Consider the following 19313-nt stretch of genomic DNA (forward strand, 5'->3'; position numbering starts at 1 on the left):
AACAATTTATAAGATTAAAAAAAAAAACTTCTAACACAGAGTAGAAGAAACAAAATTGTATTTTTTTTCTGTTTGTCTTTTTATTCGAAATTTTAATAGCCTAAAATTATTTTTAAAAATCAATACAATAAAAACATAATGTGTTGCTTTCCTTTACTGACACATCAACTTCTGTATTGAAGCAGACATCAACTTCTGTATTGAAGCAGGTGTTGACACCTCAGTAAAAATCAACAATCTATCAAATTATAACAATTAATACAAGTCAGCTTTTATCTTCCTGAGGTGGACAAAGCAAATGGAAAACGCTTTGTCAAATTTAATCAATTGTTAGATTTATTTTCTTCTTCGCCATGATACCAATCTTGAATGCCCGCCGTGATCAATCTTCTTCTTCGACGTGATTTCAGCTTCTTCACCAAATCATAAAATCCTTTGTTTTTTTTTCTCCTTGTTTCTCTTCAATTTTGATTTCATGGGTTTGTTTTTTTCCGCGAATTTGAGTTTGAACAAGCTGTATAATTGTAGGGCTTGATTCGTTTCCGAGATTATGAAAAAAGCTTGGCTCTTTTTGGGTTTTTTTCTTTTCTTATGATTGTTGAAATTTTAATGTGGGACAAAGATTGATACTTTATGTTGTGTAAATTGAAATTTTTTTGTTTTGTTGCTTCTGATATTGTTCTCACAGTACCCGGATTGAGTGTTATCATTAGTGTTGTGCTCACCAGTAGAGCCATATTCCAAAGAATGAAAAACTGCACTGTGAGTTTAAACTTCTTTCTCATTCAAGTTTTCGTCAATTCACAGACTCAGTAACTCCAAATCTTGATATTATCTTTCTGTGTAGATTTATGCGGTTTCAATCACAATACGTATTGTGGTAAGTGTTGTTAGTATATCTCACGAGGTTTTATTTCCAATAGAAATAATTCCAGTTCTAATACAAAGTTATCGCAATGTCTGCAGTTTGGCTTCATGTTCATTGTTCTCATATGGCAGTTCGATTTCTCGCCTTTCATGGTCCTGATCATAGCAATCTTAAACGATGGTGAAGTCACATTATAGAGTATTGAGTAAATGTAATAGTGAAAAGTCGATCAAACTAACAAAACCATTGCTATTTATAGGAATAATCATGACAGTTTCGAAGGACAGAGTGAAGCCATCCCCACAGCCAGATAGCTGAAAACTAAGAGAAATCTTCTCGACAGGTGTTGTTCTTAGAGGCTACCAGGCCTTCATGACTGTCGTTTTCTTCTGGGTGATGAAAGATACTAATATTTTCTCGGTAAATACTCTTATTTTCAGTTGCTTCTCAAGGCCAGTTCAAAAAGCTAAAGCTAAATCTTATGGGGGTGTATGCAGAACATGTTAGGTGTTAGACCATTAAGCCAACGTCCTGAACAAATGATGGCTGCCCTGTATCTACAAGTTAGCATCATAAGTCAGGCTCTCATCTTCGTCACCAGATCCCGTAGCTGGTCCTTCGTTGAACGCACTGGTCTTCTCTTACTTGGGGTGTATCACTCATCGTTATGTTTTTCTCAATAGCAGTCGGTTCAAGTCTCTGATGATATCCTAAGACGCTGTAAGGAAATCGCAGTTGAGATTTTTGGCGAAGATCAGAGTTGGGGGAATCGTGCAGCCGAGAGTAAAGTGAGTGTTTGTGTGATATTTCTATGTTTTGTGTTTTTTTCAGACGAATCTTGTTTTTTCTAAACCACATTCTTGTTTTTGGTCTTATCAGCCAACAAACCAGCCTCAGAATCGCTATTCCCAGCCTGATACCCGTGACTGGCATAGTCGTCCGCAGGTTCCAAACTCTGGTAAAGAATGGTTAAGAGACGACTCTCGTGAACCTAAGTTTTTCCTTGTCACTTGTTACTTGTTACTTGTTGTTGGCATGCTGTTTTTTACTAATTTCCTCTTCTTGCTAACGTGATTATGATCTTGTGAAACAGTCTGGTCCTGCCCTTGTGCTGGTGAAAGTAGAAGTCCCATGGTCAGCTAAAAGAGGAGCTCTTTCAGATAAAGACCGAGTCCTCAAGAACGTGAAAGGGTATTGTCAACAAACTAATATTAGTCTTTTCTTTTCAGCTTTTGTGCTTGAAGTTTATTGTGATGTATTCTGACTGTATTTAGCCAACCTTGGTCCAATTCTTGTCAATGCTAGGCAGGATAGGAGACTTGGCACAATACGTTTCATTCTACTACACTCTTTTCAGCTATCATTTGGTGGGATTACTGGTCTTTAGAAATGATATCTTCTATATTTAATGTGTATAACTTCCAAGTGAATTAGGATGCTAATCTTTTGCCGGATGAACTTATTTTTCGTTTGTGAGAGGGCCAAATGCCGTTGTTTTTAGCTCTTACTTTACATATCTATGTCATTATATGATCCATTGATATTAAGGATGATATTGTTAGCTGGAAGTTCTACCGGGTCCTGCATGATATCTTTTCTTTCTGAATTATGATGGTCTACATTGAGAATACATGTGTCTTTGGTACCCGCGCATTGAGTATTGGGAGTCCGAAATGTTGAATACTTCTCTCAGACTTGTGCTTTTTGCAGCCATTGGCAAAGGAGCTGGTTCCGACCTTTAAGATCTTGAAGGACAACAAAGTAATAAAGGAAGTGACAGGGGCTAAATATGAAGACTTGCTTGCAGCCATTGATGCAGCAAGGTCAGGCTGAGTCTCTCTCAATCACTCATGCTGTAAAGTATTAGGTTCATCCTCCTTCTTAATCCTGGTGAGTCTTCTTTATTTATTTATTGAGAGTCCTTTAGATTCTAGGCCAAGATTTTTATTTGGCGTTCATACAAAAACATTAAGCATACACTGTAACTTAAGCATTGGTTCCAGCCAAAACCCGACAACTCATTGTTAGTTGTTGAGAATATATGTTGTATTTCCTTGCACTTCTTTCTTATGGTAAATAAAATGTGAACGTAGTAACAGTGCCTGATTCAAATTATACATACATTCTGATTATACATTTTGAAAGAAAGAGTCTTTTTAACCTCATTGAATTATACATACATTCTGATTCAATAAAACCAAAACAATCTTTTCTTTTTATGAAAATTAAAATTATTTTAGGATAAAATAAAAGAACGTGTAGCTACATAATATTCCAAATAAGATAAATAAAACATAAAATATAATTTAAATTACACAAAAAAAAATACACAAAATCCTCTCCGCGGCGTAGCGCGGGTATTATCCTAGTTTTGATTAAAGATGATACATTATATCAAGTCAAATTACTAATACATGCATCACATTTTTTTTTTTTTGGGTAGAATTATGCATCACATTTATTATTTATATGTAAGTAAAACTTTACTTAGCAAATCCAACAAATAGTGTTTTTGGCAAATAATAATAAATAATAAAAAACTCCAAATTTTTACTGAGATGCAACAAATAATTAATTTTAATTTCATATCAACCTCTTGTTTTTGTAATCATCATAAATAATTTTTTTTATTTGGTTACGAGCTCATGATAGAAGAAAATTTTGTAAAAAGGATTATTTTATTTTAAATATTTTTTGATGAGTAGTAATTTAAAGGAAAAGTTTATTTTAAATATTTTTTTGATGAGTAGTAATTTCTGTTACTTCCACATTCCATTGGAGTACATAAACACAAGTGCTATAAGAAATCCACAAATACAATCTATGGCTGCAGCTTTCCATGAAAACATTGTTTCCTCTTCTTTATCTTCCTCTTCTTCTTCTTCTTCATGTGGTGGCTCCTTCTTCTGCGTAGAGCATGATACTCGGATTTGCATTCCACATATTTTGCTGTTGTTTGCGTAAATGTTTGGATCATTCAATCTGTCTAGCTGAGGACCTTCAGGGATTCTACCTGTAAGCTTGTTGTTACTCAAATCCAAAGTATTCAGCTCGCTTAGCTTGGATAACGTTTTCGGGATTTTGCCAGTGAGGTTGTTATGTGAAAGGTCTAAGCTCTCTAGCTTGTCAAGATCTCCAAAACTTTGTGGGATTGATCCAGAGAACTCGTTGTTGGAGAGGTTCAAAAGCTTTAGGCTTTTAAGATTGCCTAAAGAAGCTGGGATTTCTCCGTGTAGCTTGTTCTTGGAGAGATCTACGAGAGTGTAGAGGTATAAGTTTCTCTGGAAAAGAACTTGTTTTGATTTCTTCCAGTTCACTACAAGACTAAATATATCTTGTGTTTTGATGTCTATTAACCTTTCTACGTCGGTATTGCCGGTTTTACCGACACGACTAGAAAACAAAGAAGAGCTCACAAGAGACATTATCATGCATGTAAGATTCCCAAGAGATGATGGGAGATATCCATCAAGATTGTTCTCAGAGAGATCCAAGACCTGAAGCCTTGTGAGATTTGATATGCCTTCTGGGATTGGACCTTTGAGGGAATTGTTTCTCAGGCTAAGAACCTCTAGAGAAGAATAAGACCGGGATATAATATTCGGGAAGCCCCCAGAGATTTTGTTGTTATGGAGATCAAGACGCATCAGACTTGAGAGATTTCTGAAATTCTGAGGAAATTCGCCACTGAAATTGTTGTCACTCATTAAGAGCATAGTGATGGAGTCCCCAAAGTAAGCTGGAACATCCCCGGAGAACTGATTGGAAGATATATCGAGCCAAGCAAGGAATGACACGGGACCTAACCTTGGGAATTCACCTGATAATCTATTCTTAGACAAGTCTAACAACGTTAGCATGTTGCACTTTGTAATAGACTCTGGTACTGATCCTGAGAAGTTGTTTTCAGACAGCATGAGTACTATGATCAATGATATGTCAACCGTATCAGGGATCTGACCAGAGAAGTTGTTCCTTGATAGTAAAAGACATAATAACCTCTGAGACTGAAACAAATTTGGAGGCAGTGAGCCTGAAAGTCTGTTGTCTGACAAAATTATGACTCCGATTGTCAGATTAGATAGCCATGCGGGGAAACTTCCTTCGAGTCTGTTCATGCTCAAATCCAAGTATTCAAGACTTGTTTGATTCTTGATCCAATCTGGAATATTCCCTTCTAAGCAACAAGAACTAAGTGACAGATGTGTTAACTTAGACTGTTGAAAGGCAAAACCATTGTTGTTCCATTGGAGTTTGTTTCCTCCAAGCCGCAGTATCTTCAGCTTCTGAAGACCAAACAACCAAGCTGTGGGAATCTCACCTAACGACCCATTGTTATTCTCAAGCTCAAGGGTTTCAAGGTTTTTCAGATTCTGAATCGACAATGGAATTCCACCCGACAACTTGTTCATGCTCAAAGACAGAGTTGATAGATTGACTAACTTCCCAATACCGTCTGGAATCTCAGAAGACAAGGAATTGTTCTGAACATCAAATCTATTGAGCTTGGTTAACCGTGATACCGACAAACTTGAACCATTGAACTTGTTCTTCCTCAAACTCAGCTCCCGAAGTTCGGCAAGGCTACCTTGTAAAATTTAGGTAAGAAACAGTTTAACACAGCTTCAATCTTCATAACATGAATCTAATTTTTAGTTTTTGAGAATTTATTTTCTAGTTTACCTATTTCTGGAGGAATGTCTCCACCGATGAGATTCTCATCTAAGATCAGTTCCTGCAGATTCCTGAGCTCTTTGATGTCACCACTCAATGTACCGCCAATAACATTGTTGCTTAAGTCAAGACGCTGAAGAGTCTTCAAAGAGAATAATTCATGAGGGATAGTGCCGTTCAAGCTATTCCTACTCATGTCAAGAGAGATCAAGCTGGTCAAGTTCACAAACGCATCTCCAGGAATCTCTCCTCCAAAATCATTCTGGCTTAAGTTAAGATACTGAAGAGTCTTCAAAGAGAACAATTCATGAGGAATAGAGCCGTTAAAGAGATTAGAACTCATGTCAAGAGAGATCAAGCTGGTCAAGTTCACAAACGCATCTCCAGGAACCTCTCCTTCAAAACCACTTAAGCTTAAGTTGAGATACTTAAGAGTCTTCAAAGAGAACAATTTAGGTGGGATAGAGCCATTAAAGAGATTATAACTCATGTCAAGAGATATCAACCTTGGCAAGTTCAAAAACGCATCTCCATGCATCTCTCCTTCAAAACCACTCAGGCTTATGTTAAGATACTGAAGATTCTTAAAAGAGAACAATTTAGGAGGGATAGAGCCTTTAAAGAGATTATAACTCATGTTAAGAGAGATCAACCTGGTCATATTCACAAACGCATCTCCAGGAATCTCTCCTTGTATGTAATTATACGAGATATCAAGCGTAACGAGAGAACTTATACGCAGGACCGGTCTCAGAATGCTTAAACTCACTGAGACCATGTTCTGCGTATAAATGAGGTCTGCCTTGCCATAATCGGAAATAGCGCTCAAATCTAGGCCTATCACTTCTCTTGAAGGCGAACGAGCGTTACATCTCACAAGTTGCCATTTGCAGCAATCGGAGTTTGGCCTCCATGTCATGAAATGTCCCAATAAGTCGATTTCAGCTTTGGAGTTGTTGACATTGTGAGTCATCAGCAAGTTCTTGAACTCGAGAAGGGATTGTCTTTGGTCTTGTGGGCAAGACAAAGATAGTTTTGGTATGAAGAAGACGAAGAAGAAGATGAAGAGCAAGCAGGAGAGAGGACATTGCTTCAGCATTTTTTTTTCTTTTTCTCAAAGGTTTTTTGCCGTTCGCCACTTGCAGTGTCTTCTTTGTCTTGCTTTGTAATTATGACAAGTCCAAGTTGATTGGTAAAATGACTAAAATCCGAACAAAAGATTACTTTTCGGGTCTTCCACCTCATGTTGTTGAAATTTCCATCATGTTGACTTGACTCCACAGTTGCCTAAAAAACACAACAAAGATATGCAAGAATGACATTTGATTATATGCTCTTACCAAACTAACAATGTATAACTGTTCCCAAAAATTATGTATAAAACTCAAAAACGCATAAAAGACGAAATTGGCAGTACCTCTAGAGCCAATAAAATCCCATAAACTCAAAAACTGCACCCTTCACATTGCACAATCAGATCACTTGGGTTATACGGCATTTCACATTTGCAGTACCTGTAGAGCCAAGTAAATCCCAAAAAGGATAAATTAAAAACTCATTGAAACTACAGGAGAGAAAAGAGCATGTTATATTACTAGTGTATAGAAACTAGAATAATAATCTTCCGCTCCTAGTGTAGTTTTTAAAGGTGTGAACAATACATTTCCCTTGGAGGACGGTAATAACAACGACAATGCACCTTCACATTGTTCCTAGCATCTGCTTCAATCTTTTCAACACGCGCCACAGATGGAGGCTTACCGCTTACCAGCATCCAATGGACACAATCGCCCACTGCAAAAACCACCGCACATTGCCAAAATTAAACTAAATTTGATCTGTGTTGCACACAAACTACAGAATAGAAATCGTTCTCTTTTATTGTATAATGCATACACCTAGTTAGTCACCAATCAAGCCTAAAGCACATACAACACAGTAAAAATGTTCCCTTCATAACAAGAAAAAACGAAATCTACCCAAGATCACAACTTCAAAAGTGTGCGTATTCAGCAATAGTGACGTAACACAACTTCACTGAATCAAACCTCAAGCAACCAAAAGAAAGCTAAGTTTTGTATAAAAGAAGAGATTTTTTTCCCCTTTCTTTCAAATTGAAATGAGTGTTTATAGAAGAACTATCTAATCGCAGTTCAATAACTCAAAAGAAGCATTCAAAAGAGTGAATTAGTTTGATAGAGAGTTCACATAGAGCTTGATTTGGACTAACCACTAACAACTTTGGTGGTGCCTCTCTGATAAGTGTAGACGAGTCGATATCTTCCTTGCCAAGCTTGCCCTTTCCCCTTTCGCCATGAAATTTAGGGTTTTTTTCTGGTTTCTCTTGTTTTTTCGATTCTGTTACTCGAATTGTATAAAGATTGAAAATTTCTAGAAGTTCGATGGGAAAAAAGAAGAAGACGAACAACAAATTCCCCAGAGGAGCGAAGAGATCAAACTAAAATAAAAATTAATCAAAACTCTAAATTTTTAAGAATCGGTTCTTAAGAATCGGTATGATACCATCTCCAACGGAGGATCTTAGTAATAAGTGTCTAAAACTTAAATCGATAATGTACAAAAAAAAAACAATGAATTTTGGAGTTTTTGGATCTACATGGAACACCGTACGTGTCATTTTATCGTCTTTGTTTGTTGGTATCTTTTGGATCTGTGATTAATTCATATTGATTTTTTTGGGGGTAATTTGTCTGGACTTTCGTAGATTGAGATATCTGATTGTGTAGATCCTATTGGGAAAGCTATTATTGGCTTGGCTCTGTGAGAAAATGTATCATTTTAGAACAATCATCGATAACAAAGTTTTAGATTTTGACTAATCTCTATTGATTTTGCTTAACCTAACCTCTGCTTCTGGATTTTGCTTAACCTAATGCTCTGTTGGGTTTCTGCATTGATTGGTGGTTTCATGGTTGTTCGTATTTTGAAATAGCTGATAGAATAACTCTATTGAGTATTTAACTGGCGCTGGGGTTAACTAATGCACTGATTCATGACTTCTATGCCAGACAAGTTACCAACCCAATTCACCTACCTGTCGATACTGGTTTTGCAAACGACGCAAAGGTACCATCAAAAGCTCTTGTGATCGTCAAACCATTCACTTGGTGATGGAAAACCCCCTGCACATACTACATACAGCCTCATTGTGTCTAAATACTTCCGATTTTAGGAGATCGTTTCTCTAATGAATGGACTGAATAAGATGTTCTTTATTTAGCCTGTATCTGTACTATAGTAGTGTGAACCATTTTATGGCTCTATTGATCGTGACTGATTAAGAAAATATCATTTTGATCTGCAGTTGATGATTTTGTCCTCAAGGCAACAGTTGAGGACAAACTCGCAAATGACTTGGAAGGAATGGAGCTTACATTGGAGCCAGAGGCTGTTGACTTTTAATCAACGATCGATGCATACAAATATGTTGACAGTGTCGTGGTGGTAAGCTTGTGATTTCCTTCAGTTAACAATGGACCAATTGCTTTATGTTGTACTTATCAAGCATAACAAGGACACAGTTGAGTCTAGCGGAGAAGCTAAACATTTCTTTGAACAAAAGTATTTGTGTAAGAATCAGTCTCTTGTTGTTGTTTAAACAAGTATTCGATAAACTTGTGAATAATAGTCTCCGATCAAGACAATGCAAAACACTTTGGTTAAAATACTAATGGTTGTTTGTTTCTTCTTTGTTTGATTTTCTCCCATTTCGGATAGGGTTTTTTTTTGCAGTTTCTGCCTGGTTTTGATTGAATTAGTGATATTGGTAGAGATTTAGAAAGATTTGGTTAAAAGGTTTTGAGGTTGTGATCATTGGATTTGAATAAATGTGGAAAATTTTATCATGAATAGCTCACTTTTACTTGTGAACCCCACTTAATATGGGCAATTGCAACTTCACAATTTGAAATCGTCAGTGTTGCCGAGGAATAATGCAAAAGGTTGAAACTTTATATGTATGCTTCAGAGAAGAGATGCATCAATCTAATCTATTGTACATAATGGGACTATTAGGATCAGTGATTTTAGAGTTCTCATTGGGGGAAAGGTTGAATATTTTTTTATATGTTCTGTTTAGAGAAGTGATACAATCTTCGATTGGTACTGAACTCTTTCTTATGATAAAAAATCAGTAAGTGATGCTTTTCCTTGCTACCGTTTTGCTTTCACATTGTTAATTTCCGGGATTTGATTGTTTGAATGGATTGATTTTATTACAGTTGCAAACAGTGTTGAAACAGCCATCTTTACTTACCATTGTGTGTGTGTGTGTCTTGCAAATGAAAGAGAGACCAAAGACTGAACCCGAGAAGGAAACTTTACCACAGCTTGTTAATTTGGTTCATACATTGTCATCACGAAGGAGGAGGATTATTGCAAGCCAAATTCATATAACCGATAGAAGTAGGGACAGTTAATATCATATTTTTTGATAATATCCCTATCTCTTCTTCCTTCATAGGCTCACAGTGTCTTTTTTGTTTGCGTTCATAGGGGAAGTGGAGGAACAATTAAGTTTGATGTTGCAATTGGTTCATGTTAGTGATTCCATTGCATGACCATCTAGAGGTGACTGTGTTTAGCAAAATCCTCTATGGATCACTTCGTGTTAAAACTTACGATTGGGTCGAGCCTCCATGTATTATCTCACAAGACAAAGGTGTTCGCGCTTCTCTTCAAGGAAATTTTATTTTAAATATTTTTTTGATGAGTAGTAATTTCTGTTACTTCCACATTCCACTGGAGTACATAAACACAAGTGCTATAAGAAATCCACAAAGACAACCTATGGCTGCAGCTTTCCATGAAAACATTGTTTCCTCTTCTTTATCATCATCTTCTTCTTCTTCTTCATGTGGTAGCTCCTTCTTCTGCGTAGAGCATGGTACTCGGATTTGCATACCACAGATTTTGCTGTTGTTTGCGTAAATGTTTGGATCATTCAATCTGTCTAGCTGAGGACCTTCAGGGATTCTACCTGTAAGCTTGTTGTTACTCAGATCCAAAGTATTCAGCTCGCTTAGCTTGGATAACGTTTTTGGGATTCCACCAGTGAGGTTGTTGTGCGAGAGGTCTAAGCTCTCTAGCTTGTCAAGATCTCCAAACCTTTGTGGGATTGATCCAGAGAACTCGTTGTTGGAGAGGTTCAAAACCTTTAGGCTTTTGAGATTGCCTAAAGAAGCTGGGATTTCTCCTTGCAGCTTGTTCTTGGAGAGATCTACCAGAGTGTAGAGGTATAAGTTTCTCTGGGAAAGAACTTGTTTTGATTTCTTCCAGTTCACTGCAAGACTAAATATATCTTGTGTTTTGGTCTCTATGAACCTTTCGCTATCCGTGCTGACAACGAAATGCATAACCAAAGATGAGCTCTCAGGAGACATTATCATGCATGTCAGATTCCCAAGAGATGAAGGGAGATATCCATCAAGATTGTTCTCAGAGAGGTCCAAGACCTGAAGCCTTGTGAGGTTTGATATGCCTTCTGGGATTGAACCTATGAGGGAATTGTTTCTTATGCTAAGAACCTCTAATGAAGAAGGTAACCGGGAGGTTAAACTCGCAAACTCTCCAGAGATTTTGTTGTCATGGAGATCAAGACGGATCAGACGTGAGAAATTTCTGAAGTTGTAAGGAAATTCGCCACTGAAATTGTTGTCACTCATTAAGAGCATACTAATGCGTTCCCCAAAGTAAGCTGGAACATCCCCAGAGAACTCGTTGGAAGATATATCGAGCCACACAAGGAGTGACTCGGGACTGAACCTCGGGAATTCACCTGATAATCTATTCTTTGACAGATCCAACAAATTCAGCCTGGAGCTATTTGTAATAGACTTTGGTACTGATCCTGAGAAGTTGTTTTCAGACAGCATGAGTACCATGATAGATGATGATACGTCAATAGTATCAGGGATCTGACCAGAGAAGTTGTTCCTTGATAGCGCAAGATAGGATAAGTTTATAGACTGAAACAAATTTGGAGGCAGTGAGCCTGAAAGTCTGTTGTCTGACAAAATTATGACTCCGATTGTCAGATTAGATAGCCATGCGGGGAAACTTCCTTCGAGTCTGTTCATGCTCAAATCCAAGTATTCAAGACTTGTTTGATTCTTGAGCCAATCCGGAATTTTCCCTTCTAAGCAACAAGAACCAAGTGACAGATCTGTTAACTTAGACTGTTGAAAGGCAAAACCATTGTTGTTCCATTGGAGTTTGTTTCCTCCAAGCCGCAGTATCGTCAGCTTCTGAAGACCAAACAACCAAGCTGTGCGAATCTCACTTAACGAGCCATTGTTATTCTCAAGCTCAAGGGTTTCAAGATTTTTCAGATTCTGAATCGACGATGGAATTCCACCCGAAAACTTGTTGATGCTCAAAGACAAAATTGATAGATTGACTAAGTTCCCAATACCGTCAGGAATTTCAGAAGACAAGGAATTGTTCTGAACATCAAACGTTCTGAGCTTCGTCAACCGTGATACAGACAACGGTATAGAACCATTGAAATTGTTCTGCCACAATTCTAGCTCCCGCAGTTCGGCAAGAATACCTTGTAAGATTTTAAAAGATAGGAAAAGTTTTATCTTACGTTTAGTATTACGTTTAGTTTGTTTTCTAGTGTTTACCTATTTCTGGAGGAATCTCTCCTCCAATGAGATTTTCATATAACTTCAGTTCTTGCAGATTCTTGAGCTCTTTGATGTCACCACTCAACGTACCGCCAATAACATTTTTGCTCAAGTCAAGATGTTGAAGATTTTTCAAGGAGAACAATTCATGAGGGATAGAGCCGTTAAACTTGTTATCACTCATGTCAAGAGAGATCAAGCTGGTCAAGTTCACAAACCCATCTCCAGGAATCTCTCCTCCAAAACCATTCCCGCTTAACTCAAGATGCTGAAGAGTCTTCAAAGAGAAAAGTTTAGGAGGGATAGAGCCGTTAAACTTGTTATCACTCATGTCAAGAGAGATCAAGCTGGTCAAGTTCACAAACGCATCTTCAGGAATCTCTCCGCCAAAATCATTCCCGCTTAAGTCAAGATCCTGAAGAGTCTTCAAAGAGAACAACTTAGGAGTGATAGAGCCGTTAAAGTGATTATAACTCATGTCAAGAGAGATCAAGCTGGTCAAGTTCACAAACGCATCTTCAAGAATCTCTCCGCCAAAATCATTCCCGCTTAAGTCAAGGTGCTGAAGAGTCTTCAAACTGAACAGTTTAGGAGGGATAAAGCCGTCAAAGCCATTACGACTCATGTCGAGAGAGATCAAGCTTGGCAAGTTCACCAACGCATCTCCAGGAATCTCTCCTCTAAAACCACTTTCGCTCATGTGAAGATACTGAAGAGACTTCAAAGAGAACAATTTAGGAGGGATAGAGCCGTAAAAGAGATTATAACTCATGTCAAGAGAGATCAACCTTGGCAAGTTCGCAAACGCATCTCCAGGAATCTCTACTTGCATCAAATTAGACGAGATATCAAGCCTAACAAGAGAGTTTATACGCAGAACCGGTTTCAGAATGCTAAAACTCAGTGAGATTGAATCATAATAATGGAAAAGAGAGCTCAGATTTAGGCCTATGACTTCTCTGGAAGGTGAACGAGCATTGCATCTCACGCGTTGCCATTTGCAGCAATCTGAGTTTGGCCTCCATGTCTTGAAACGTCCCATAAAGTCGATTACTACAGATTGGTTCTTGACATTGTGAGACAGCAAGTTTTTGAACTCGAGAAGGGATTGTCTTTGGTCTTGTGGGCAAGACAAAGATAGTTTTGGTATGAAGAAGATGATGAAGAGGAAGCAGGAGAGAAGACATGGCTTCAGCATTTTTTTTTTTCCTCTGAAACTTTTTGCCGTATGCCAGTTGCTGTGTCTTCTTCTTTGTCTTGTTTTATTATTATGACATGCCCAAACGAATGGTAAAATCACTAAAATCCGAACAAAGCTGACTTGTCGGGTCTTCCACTTCATGGCTGCATTGTCAAAAATCGTCGAAATTTCCATCACGTTGACTTGAAACCATTGACTCCACATTTGTTAATGCATTATTAATTATCTAAAACTCACAAAAAAAATAGGGAAAAATGTTGTAAAAACCCTGAACTTTGGAAAAGTGGTGAAAAAAAGCATCAACTTTGTATATGTTGAAATAAAACTCTAATTTTAATTAACTTTCTAGTTTAATCCTAAACTTTTAAAAAATTACAAAGATGGGATTTGAACCCGTTACCTCTAAGCAGAGCATACCTGTTTTAACTTTTAACCAATTGAGCTAAAGCATTTTCTGGTCGTCGGTACACAAACAAATATACTTATCCGTATGCTGCCTAAAGTCTTCTTCTTCAAATTTATGGTCGTATTCACCGAGCTGACGATTAGTTTCTTAATCTTCCAGATCTCAATATTCATATTCGATTCTTCTGCCATTATTTTTGCTTCTCTCGAGGTCAGAGATGGAGAAATGAAAAGTAAATATTACACAACAGTATTTTGAACAACTTAAATTTCAGATCCAAATCGAATTAAGGTTTCAACTGAAATAAAGATCGAACCTTTTAACAAAGACGAGTACGACGAACAGAGTGAATCAATTATGCAAAGAGATTGAAATCGACACACAATAGAAATTACGGTGAACAGAGTGTATCAATGGAGATTACGGTGACTTTCCAATGGTGGAGAAGAAGACTCAAGCGATACACATTATAAATAATTACATGCGTTTGTAAAAAATGTCAAGAAAACACTTTGGGTCTGCTGGTTATTTCATGTCTTCATTAGCCTTAAGGTAAGCGGTTCGAGCCTCTTCTTTGTCATTTTTTTTAAAAACACAAAACGACGACGTTTTGATTATGTATACAATTGTTCCGTAAAGCTTGTATAAAACTTAAAAACGCATAAAAGAAAATATTTATTTTCCATAAATTAAATGAAAACTATACCACAAGTCTTTTTTTTCTTCCCATAAGAGAGAGACACCGTTTATGTTTGCGTATACAAAGCCAAGAAGTAAACTTACAGGCCCAACATTTTTTTTTGGTTACAGTAGCAGTTATGAAGATCTCATGATAATGCATATAGAGATAGACAAAAAAAAAGAACAAACCCTTAGAAAGTTCTAGAATTTCTGAAGAACAACAGAGTTGGCGAGACCAGCTTGTTCGATGGTCTGAGTGAGATCAGTCAAGGGCTTTGGTGGGAATTCCATTGCCTGAAGCTGGTAGTTCAGTGGAGCTCCAGGTCGAGATGAGTCAATGAAAGAGCGAATGTCGTTGATCGTGTGATGGTGATTGAACTTAGCCACCAGGCGTGTCCCATCAGCTAGTCTTAGCTGTATCGATGTTGTTGGAACGGTTTCATCTATTACAAGACTTTGAGATGGCGCTTGTGCTACTGAAGCGGCTTGGATGGGAATGGCAGTTGAATCTGGAGCCACCGGTGAGCTACTTCCGCTGCCATCATTGCTACCACCTAGTGTTCTTCCAACACCTTGAAATGAAACCTTACGCTTCTCTCGTTCCTACAATGAGGAACAAGACCGGTAACACGGTCAATAAGAAAAAGGGAAGCAGACTATATAGTATCTCATCAAAATATGTATTTATCAAATCTAGCAAGACCAAACTACCCGTTTCAACAATTAGTACTTCTAACATTTCTAATACAAAATGAACAAACCACAAAGATATTCATGTAAATCTGAGTGTGACTAAGTGCTAGCTATGATCTTGAAACTAGTGTGAACAAGTGCTAGTTATGGTCTTGAAAACAAAAACATATAAAAGCTGATCATGAAAAATATACAAGATGGATAGAGTACTAATACAGAGGACTCACAGGGCATTTCTCTTCCCTTCGCATCAGATTGACATGTACCGGGGCTCTTCTATCAGCAGGCTCAAGCTCTTTTGGGCACTCAGACTTACGAATGCTCTACAAGAACACAAACTAAATCAATAACTCAAAACAGAAGATGAACAGTTTCACAATGAAACTCATTCATTCATTCATCTATATAACACCAACAAATTAGTTTTATTTTAACCTCGAGAAAAGAAGCATTCTCAGGATCATCCAATTTCCTCAAAGGACCATCATCAATGGTGAATCCATTAGACCAGAAAACAATGTTGTGAACAACAGGCTCAGGCTGTTGAGGACCAGCAGACACGTTTTCACCAGAAAGCAATCTCCCAGTCCCAGTGAAACTCCTGGAACTCGAAGTAGGTGGCTCAAGAGGTCCTTCCACAGCTCCTAGCTGTCTAGCTTGATTAAAAATCTCATCAACATCATCTTTCTTCGAAGGATCTTGAACTAACATACCACTGCCAAGAACAATAAAAACATTACTATTAGACAACATTAATAAAGAACCCTAAATCTATTTTAGAGTGTTGTAAACATCAATTTGAACAGTTTAAAAAAACAATTTAATGATTATAAAAAAACATCGCAATTAATAATAAATCATTATCTAATTCGATAACTCTTAAGTAGATCCAAAGACGATCCCCCACACACACTACTTCTTTAATAATCATCATCACTTGTAAAAAATGGAGACGAGAGGAGAGGAGTGACCTTTTCTCACCACCGGTGTAGTATTCTTGAGGTCCATCGGAATCACTGTCGGAGTCAGGACCAGACCTACGGTTAAGATCGGAAAGAGTTCGGATTTTACCACGACTACTTGATGGCTTCGCCTGTTTCTTGTCTTTCGAAGACATTCTTTTTTGTTCTTAAAGATAACGATGCGACGAACTGACAACGAACGAACGCTAGAGAGAAGAGAGACGAACGAATAATCAAAAGAATGAATCAATCAAGAAGATGAAGATGATGAAGATATCAAAACGCAACGCTAGATATAGAGTCTAGAGAGACGCTCATTTGTCTTACGCGCTGATGAGGCGCGTGGAGTTTCTTCTCAATGTGTGTGTGGTCTCTCTACTCTCTGGTGTGTGCGAGCGAGCGCGTGACTGCAGAAGGAGGAGTACAACTACAAAAAGAAATAGTATAAAAGATTTGATATGTTTGGTTGGTACTTGTGGTTTTGACACTTTTTTAGTAACTTTCCTTGTGGCATGACGTTTTGTTGTTCCTTCTATTTTAATCTTTGTTTATTTTGTTTAAGCTTATAATATCTACTTATGTCGACCGACCCCCATAATTGGCCTATTTCAATAGTTTTCTTTATTGAAATGATTTTATTTAGAAACTATAATGTATCAAAATATGGTTTTGTGGTCTAACCGGTTTTTCTAACAACAACGAACGAGAGATATGAATTTTCAACTAAACGAGTAAAAAATGTTGCGGTTGTTAGAAACCTCTAATGGCAAACTCGGATCAGACCGACCTAACATATCAGTTTACTAAAAGTTAAATGATCTCAAATCAAATATCATATTTGCGCACTTATTAAACCACAAAATTGGGATTTGACGATACCGGCGAACAAGTCTAGCTTACGGCAACATCTCCAAATAAGACGATGGATGGTAATAAAAATCATGGAATGATATGAAACTTTGGTTTAAATTTATGAAGCTTCTGTTGGAGGGTAATCAATGTATCCTCTCTTAAAAAAATGTCACCACCGGTTTTAGTTATCAAGTTTGTTTAACATTTAGAACTAGATTGAACATACTTTCCGCTTTTATAAGATGATCATCTCTTCTTCTTTGGTTCTCCTGCTTCTGTGTACTCCTTGATAAGGGCTTCAACATCTTTCCAGAATAAACCCTCAACAAGAACTCCATCATTTGTGAGCCTGGATACACACACACACACACACACACAAAACCCATTTTAAAACAAGATTACGGTATACAAAGGTTATGGCGTGTGCACATGAACGAACAATGCAGAGAGAGAGAGAGACCATTGAGTGACACTTTTGGTGAGCTGGACTGACTTCCCAGCTGAGATTGAGTTCGGATCAGCACTGTCGATGGTGAGAGTGTACAGATCAGAGAATCTAGGTAACTTGGACGATACCACCAAACCAGTGCTGGTGAATGATCCCTGTATATCAACCATCCAAATTTCTAAGTCAGGAAAAGATGAGCTAAACAACCAAATAAACATACCGAAATGTAGCTAAACCATTAATCTGCTAACAGAATAATCATAGCAACTGAAATAGCAAAACAAAATGGAGTTCTCTTTCTTCCCTAACCAATGAGTACTAACCATATGTTTGGTAAGATCACATCCCATCGTATACAAATTAATAGAGAGGAGTAACTCTTCCCAGCTAGTGGATGAAGAAAGTAAATCACCAACACCAATATTACATTCCAAAATCATCTTCAACAAGCATGTCTCATGTAACAAGACATTATCAATCACAACTACCAACAGATACAAGAATTTCCACAACCCAAATTATCAACACTTCAACGAATTAAATAAAATCGAGAAAAAAATTGTATTAAAGCTAAAGCTCGATTGGTAAACATCAAGATCACCAACGACATGCAAACACTACTAGAACACATGTGAAGCTAGCAGAAGCACAATTCTAGATCTTTACAAAATAGAAGGACATCAAAATACGCCACCAGCTATGAAGAAATGAATGCAGGGAAGTATGTACATTATGCACCCAAATCAAAGAAACTACAGTCAGCTGTGTTACAAGCAAAGCAAGAACGAAGTCCAAAAACACACAACCTATCAAAAGAACACTCAACGAAACAGTATTTTCCCAACAGCCAGGAAACAAACCTCAAGAGGATAGGTGAACAGTATCGCATTCTTCTCCTTAATGTACAGAATCAGCTGCATTACCACAGTCAACACCACATACTTGCCAGAGTCAAGAATTAAACAAATCCCACATCTCATTCAAAACTATATCCAAAAGATAAAGACTTTGAGCAGTTTATACATACATTCAAAACCTAATAGACATTCTAGTTTTTTATCAAATCAAATTCAAAGCTATCCTCAGTTTCAATCTTAATCTTAACGAATCAAGCATCTAACGAATACGATGACCAAAACAAAAAAGGATATAATCCGATGCAGCAGATCAAAAAGTCTCTGTTCTGAGGAAACTTCTTGTTGTAGAATTGAGCAAAAAGAGCAACCACGATTATAATCCCTCCTAAGAGAAACTTGACGTTGCTCAATCTCACATCCTCCTTGTACCCTCGGCTCGTAACGATCTAATCAGCCAAACAAAAGGACAAAACTTTGATTGAGATTTATGGGGAAATCGAGAGACGAATTTGTGGGGATTTGATTGTTGTTTTATATGACTTACCTCGGAGACAGATTCATCGAGGAGGTGTTTGATAGCGTTGTGGTCTAACAAGTTAACCTTCTTAGCGTTCTTAGTCGCAGATTCTGTCTTCTTCTCTTCCATGGCTGATCGAGACAAATATCAAATCTTCCAAGTTTCTTCTCTTTCAGAGTGAGAGATATGCTTCCTGTAAGAGACGGGAGACGTTTCGCTCAGATGACTACAATCTACGTTTGATACGAAGTCGTTTTGGCTCGTTCATATTGGGCCTAACATGGGCTTCGGACATATTAAGCAATTCAACTAACATACGACGCCGTTTGTCGTGGTCTGTTCTTTACTTCTAAACACACAAATACAATGGATTAGTGGCCAGTTTGACGTTTGTAAGAGCGAAATTAAGTGGAGAAGAAAAAACATTTTAGATTTAATTATACTTAAAATTGGTATAAGTGGTTACATTGGTGTAAATGTAATGATTATGAACCTTTATTATCC

The 19313-nt window shown here is 37.4% G+C and overlaps 4 protein-coding genes and 2 long non-coding RNA genes across 12 annotated transcripts in view; 2 read left to right on the forward strand and 4 right to left on the reverse strand.

The window, feature by feature from the left end:
• On the forward strand, positions 274 to 9110 carry LOC104717120. Of its 5 annotated transcripts, XR_002034575.1 has the most exons (11): positions 275 to 762; positions 848 to 880; positions 967 to 1048; positions 1128 to 1288; positions 1366 to 1656; positions 1748 to 1826; positions 1962 to 2059; positions 2174 to 2235; positions 2579 to 2758; positions 8572 to 8629; positions 8868 to 9110. It is a non-coding gene; the product is annotated as an uncharacterized LOC104717120 (long non-coding RNA). The 5 variants fall into 5 exon arrangements; XR_002034574.1 differs by lacking the exons at positions 8572 to 8629; positions 8868 to 9110 and adding an exon at positions 3783 to 3869; XR_002034576.1 differs by lacking the exons at positions 8572 to 8629; positions 8868 to 9110 and having other exon boundaries at positions 274 to 762; positions 2178 to 2235; positions 2579 to 2964.
• On the reverse strand, positions 2642 to 13427 carry LOC104717129 (LRR receptor-like serine/threonine-protein kinase GSO2). Of its 2 annotated transcripts, XM_019233910.1 has the most exons (3): positions 12190 to 13427; positions 11541 to 12113; positions 2642 to 4886 (listed from the first exon to the last, which is right to left on the reverse strand). In XM_019233910.1, the coding sequence occupies exons 1-3, from the start codon at positions 13388 to 13390 to the stop codon at positions 3628 to 3630; spliced, it is 3033 nt and encodes a 1010-aa protein (XP_019089455.1). In that variant the 5' UTR covers positions 13391 to 13427; the 3' UTR covers positions 2642 to 3627. The 2 variants fall into 2 exon arrangements, with proteins under 2 accessions (XP_019089455.1, XP_010432966.1); XM_010434664.2 differs by lacking the exon at positions 2642 to 4886 and having other exon boundaries at positions 10223 to 12113.
• LOC109128118 lies at positions 4886 to 6786 on the forward strand. Its single transcript, XR_002034578.1, has 2 exons — positions 4886 to 5470; positions 5610 to 6786. It is a non-coding gene; the product is annotated as an uncharacterized LOC109128118 (long non-coding RNA).
• On the reverse strand, positions 14498 to 16423 carry LOC104717138 (plant UBX domain-containing protein 4). The gene is made up of 4 exons (XM_010434674.2): positions 16145 to 16423; positions 15609 to 15888; positions 15401 to 15496; positions 14498 to 15083 (listed from the first exon to the last, which is right to left on the reverse strand). The coding sequence occupies exons 1-4, from the start codon at positions 16288 to 16290 to the stop codon at positions 14682 to 14684; spliced, it is 924 nt and encodes a 307-aa protein (XP_010432976.1). The 5' UTR covers positions 16291 to 16423; the 3' UTR covers positions 14498 to 14681.
• The window catches only part of LOC104717162 (probable signal peptidase complex subunit 2), a 3268-nt gene continuing 1037 nt past the window's right edge, over positions 17083 to 19313 (reverse strand). The window contains exons 1-5 of one of the 2 annotated variants that reach the window (XM_010434697.2): positions 18837 to 19035; positions 18587 to 18738; positions 18296 to 18377; positions 17448 to 17590; positions 17083 to 17336 (exon numbers count right to left, since the gene is read on the reverse strand). In XM_010434697.2, coding sequence (XP_010432999.1) covers positions 17234 to 17336; positions 17448 to 17590; positions 18296 to 18377; positions 18587 to 18738; positions 18837 to 18938 — 582 coding nt within the window. In that variant the 5' untranslated portion in view covers positions 18939 to 19035 and the 3' untranslated portion in view covers positions 17083 to 17233. Of the gene's footprint in view, positions 17337 to 17447; positions 17591 to 18295; positions 18378 to 18586; positions 18739 to 18836; positions 19036 to 19313 lie in introns of those variants that run through there. The other variant, XM_010434705.2, reaches the window with a different exon arrangement.
• The window catches only part of LOC104717149, a 3410-nt gene continuing 3327 nt past the window's right edge, over positions 19231 to 19313 (reverse strand). Inside the window, exon 8 of the transcript XR_756179.2 lies at positions 19231 to 19302. The gene's annotated coding sequence lies outside the window, so the exon portion shown is untranslated. The remainder of the gene's footprint in view (positions 19303 to 19313) is intronic.

Source organism: Camelina sativa, chromosome 2 (assembly GCF_000633955.1).
Source record: "Camelina sativa cultivar DH55 chromosome 2, Cs, whole genome shotgun sequence".
Classification (NCBI taxonomy): Eukaryota; Viridiplantae; Streptophyta; class Magnoliopsida; order Brassicales; family Brassicaceae; genus Camelina; species Camelina sativa.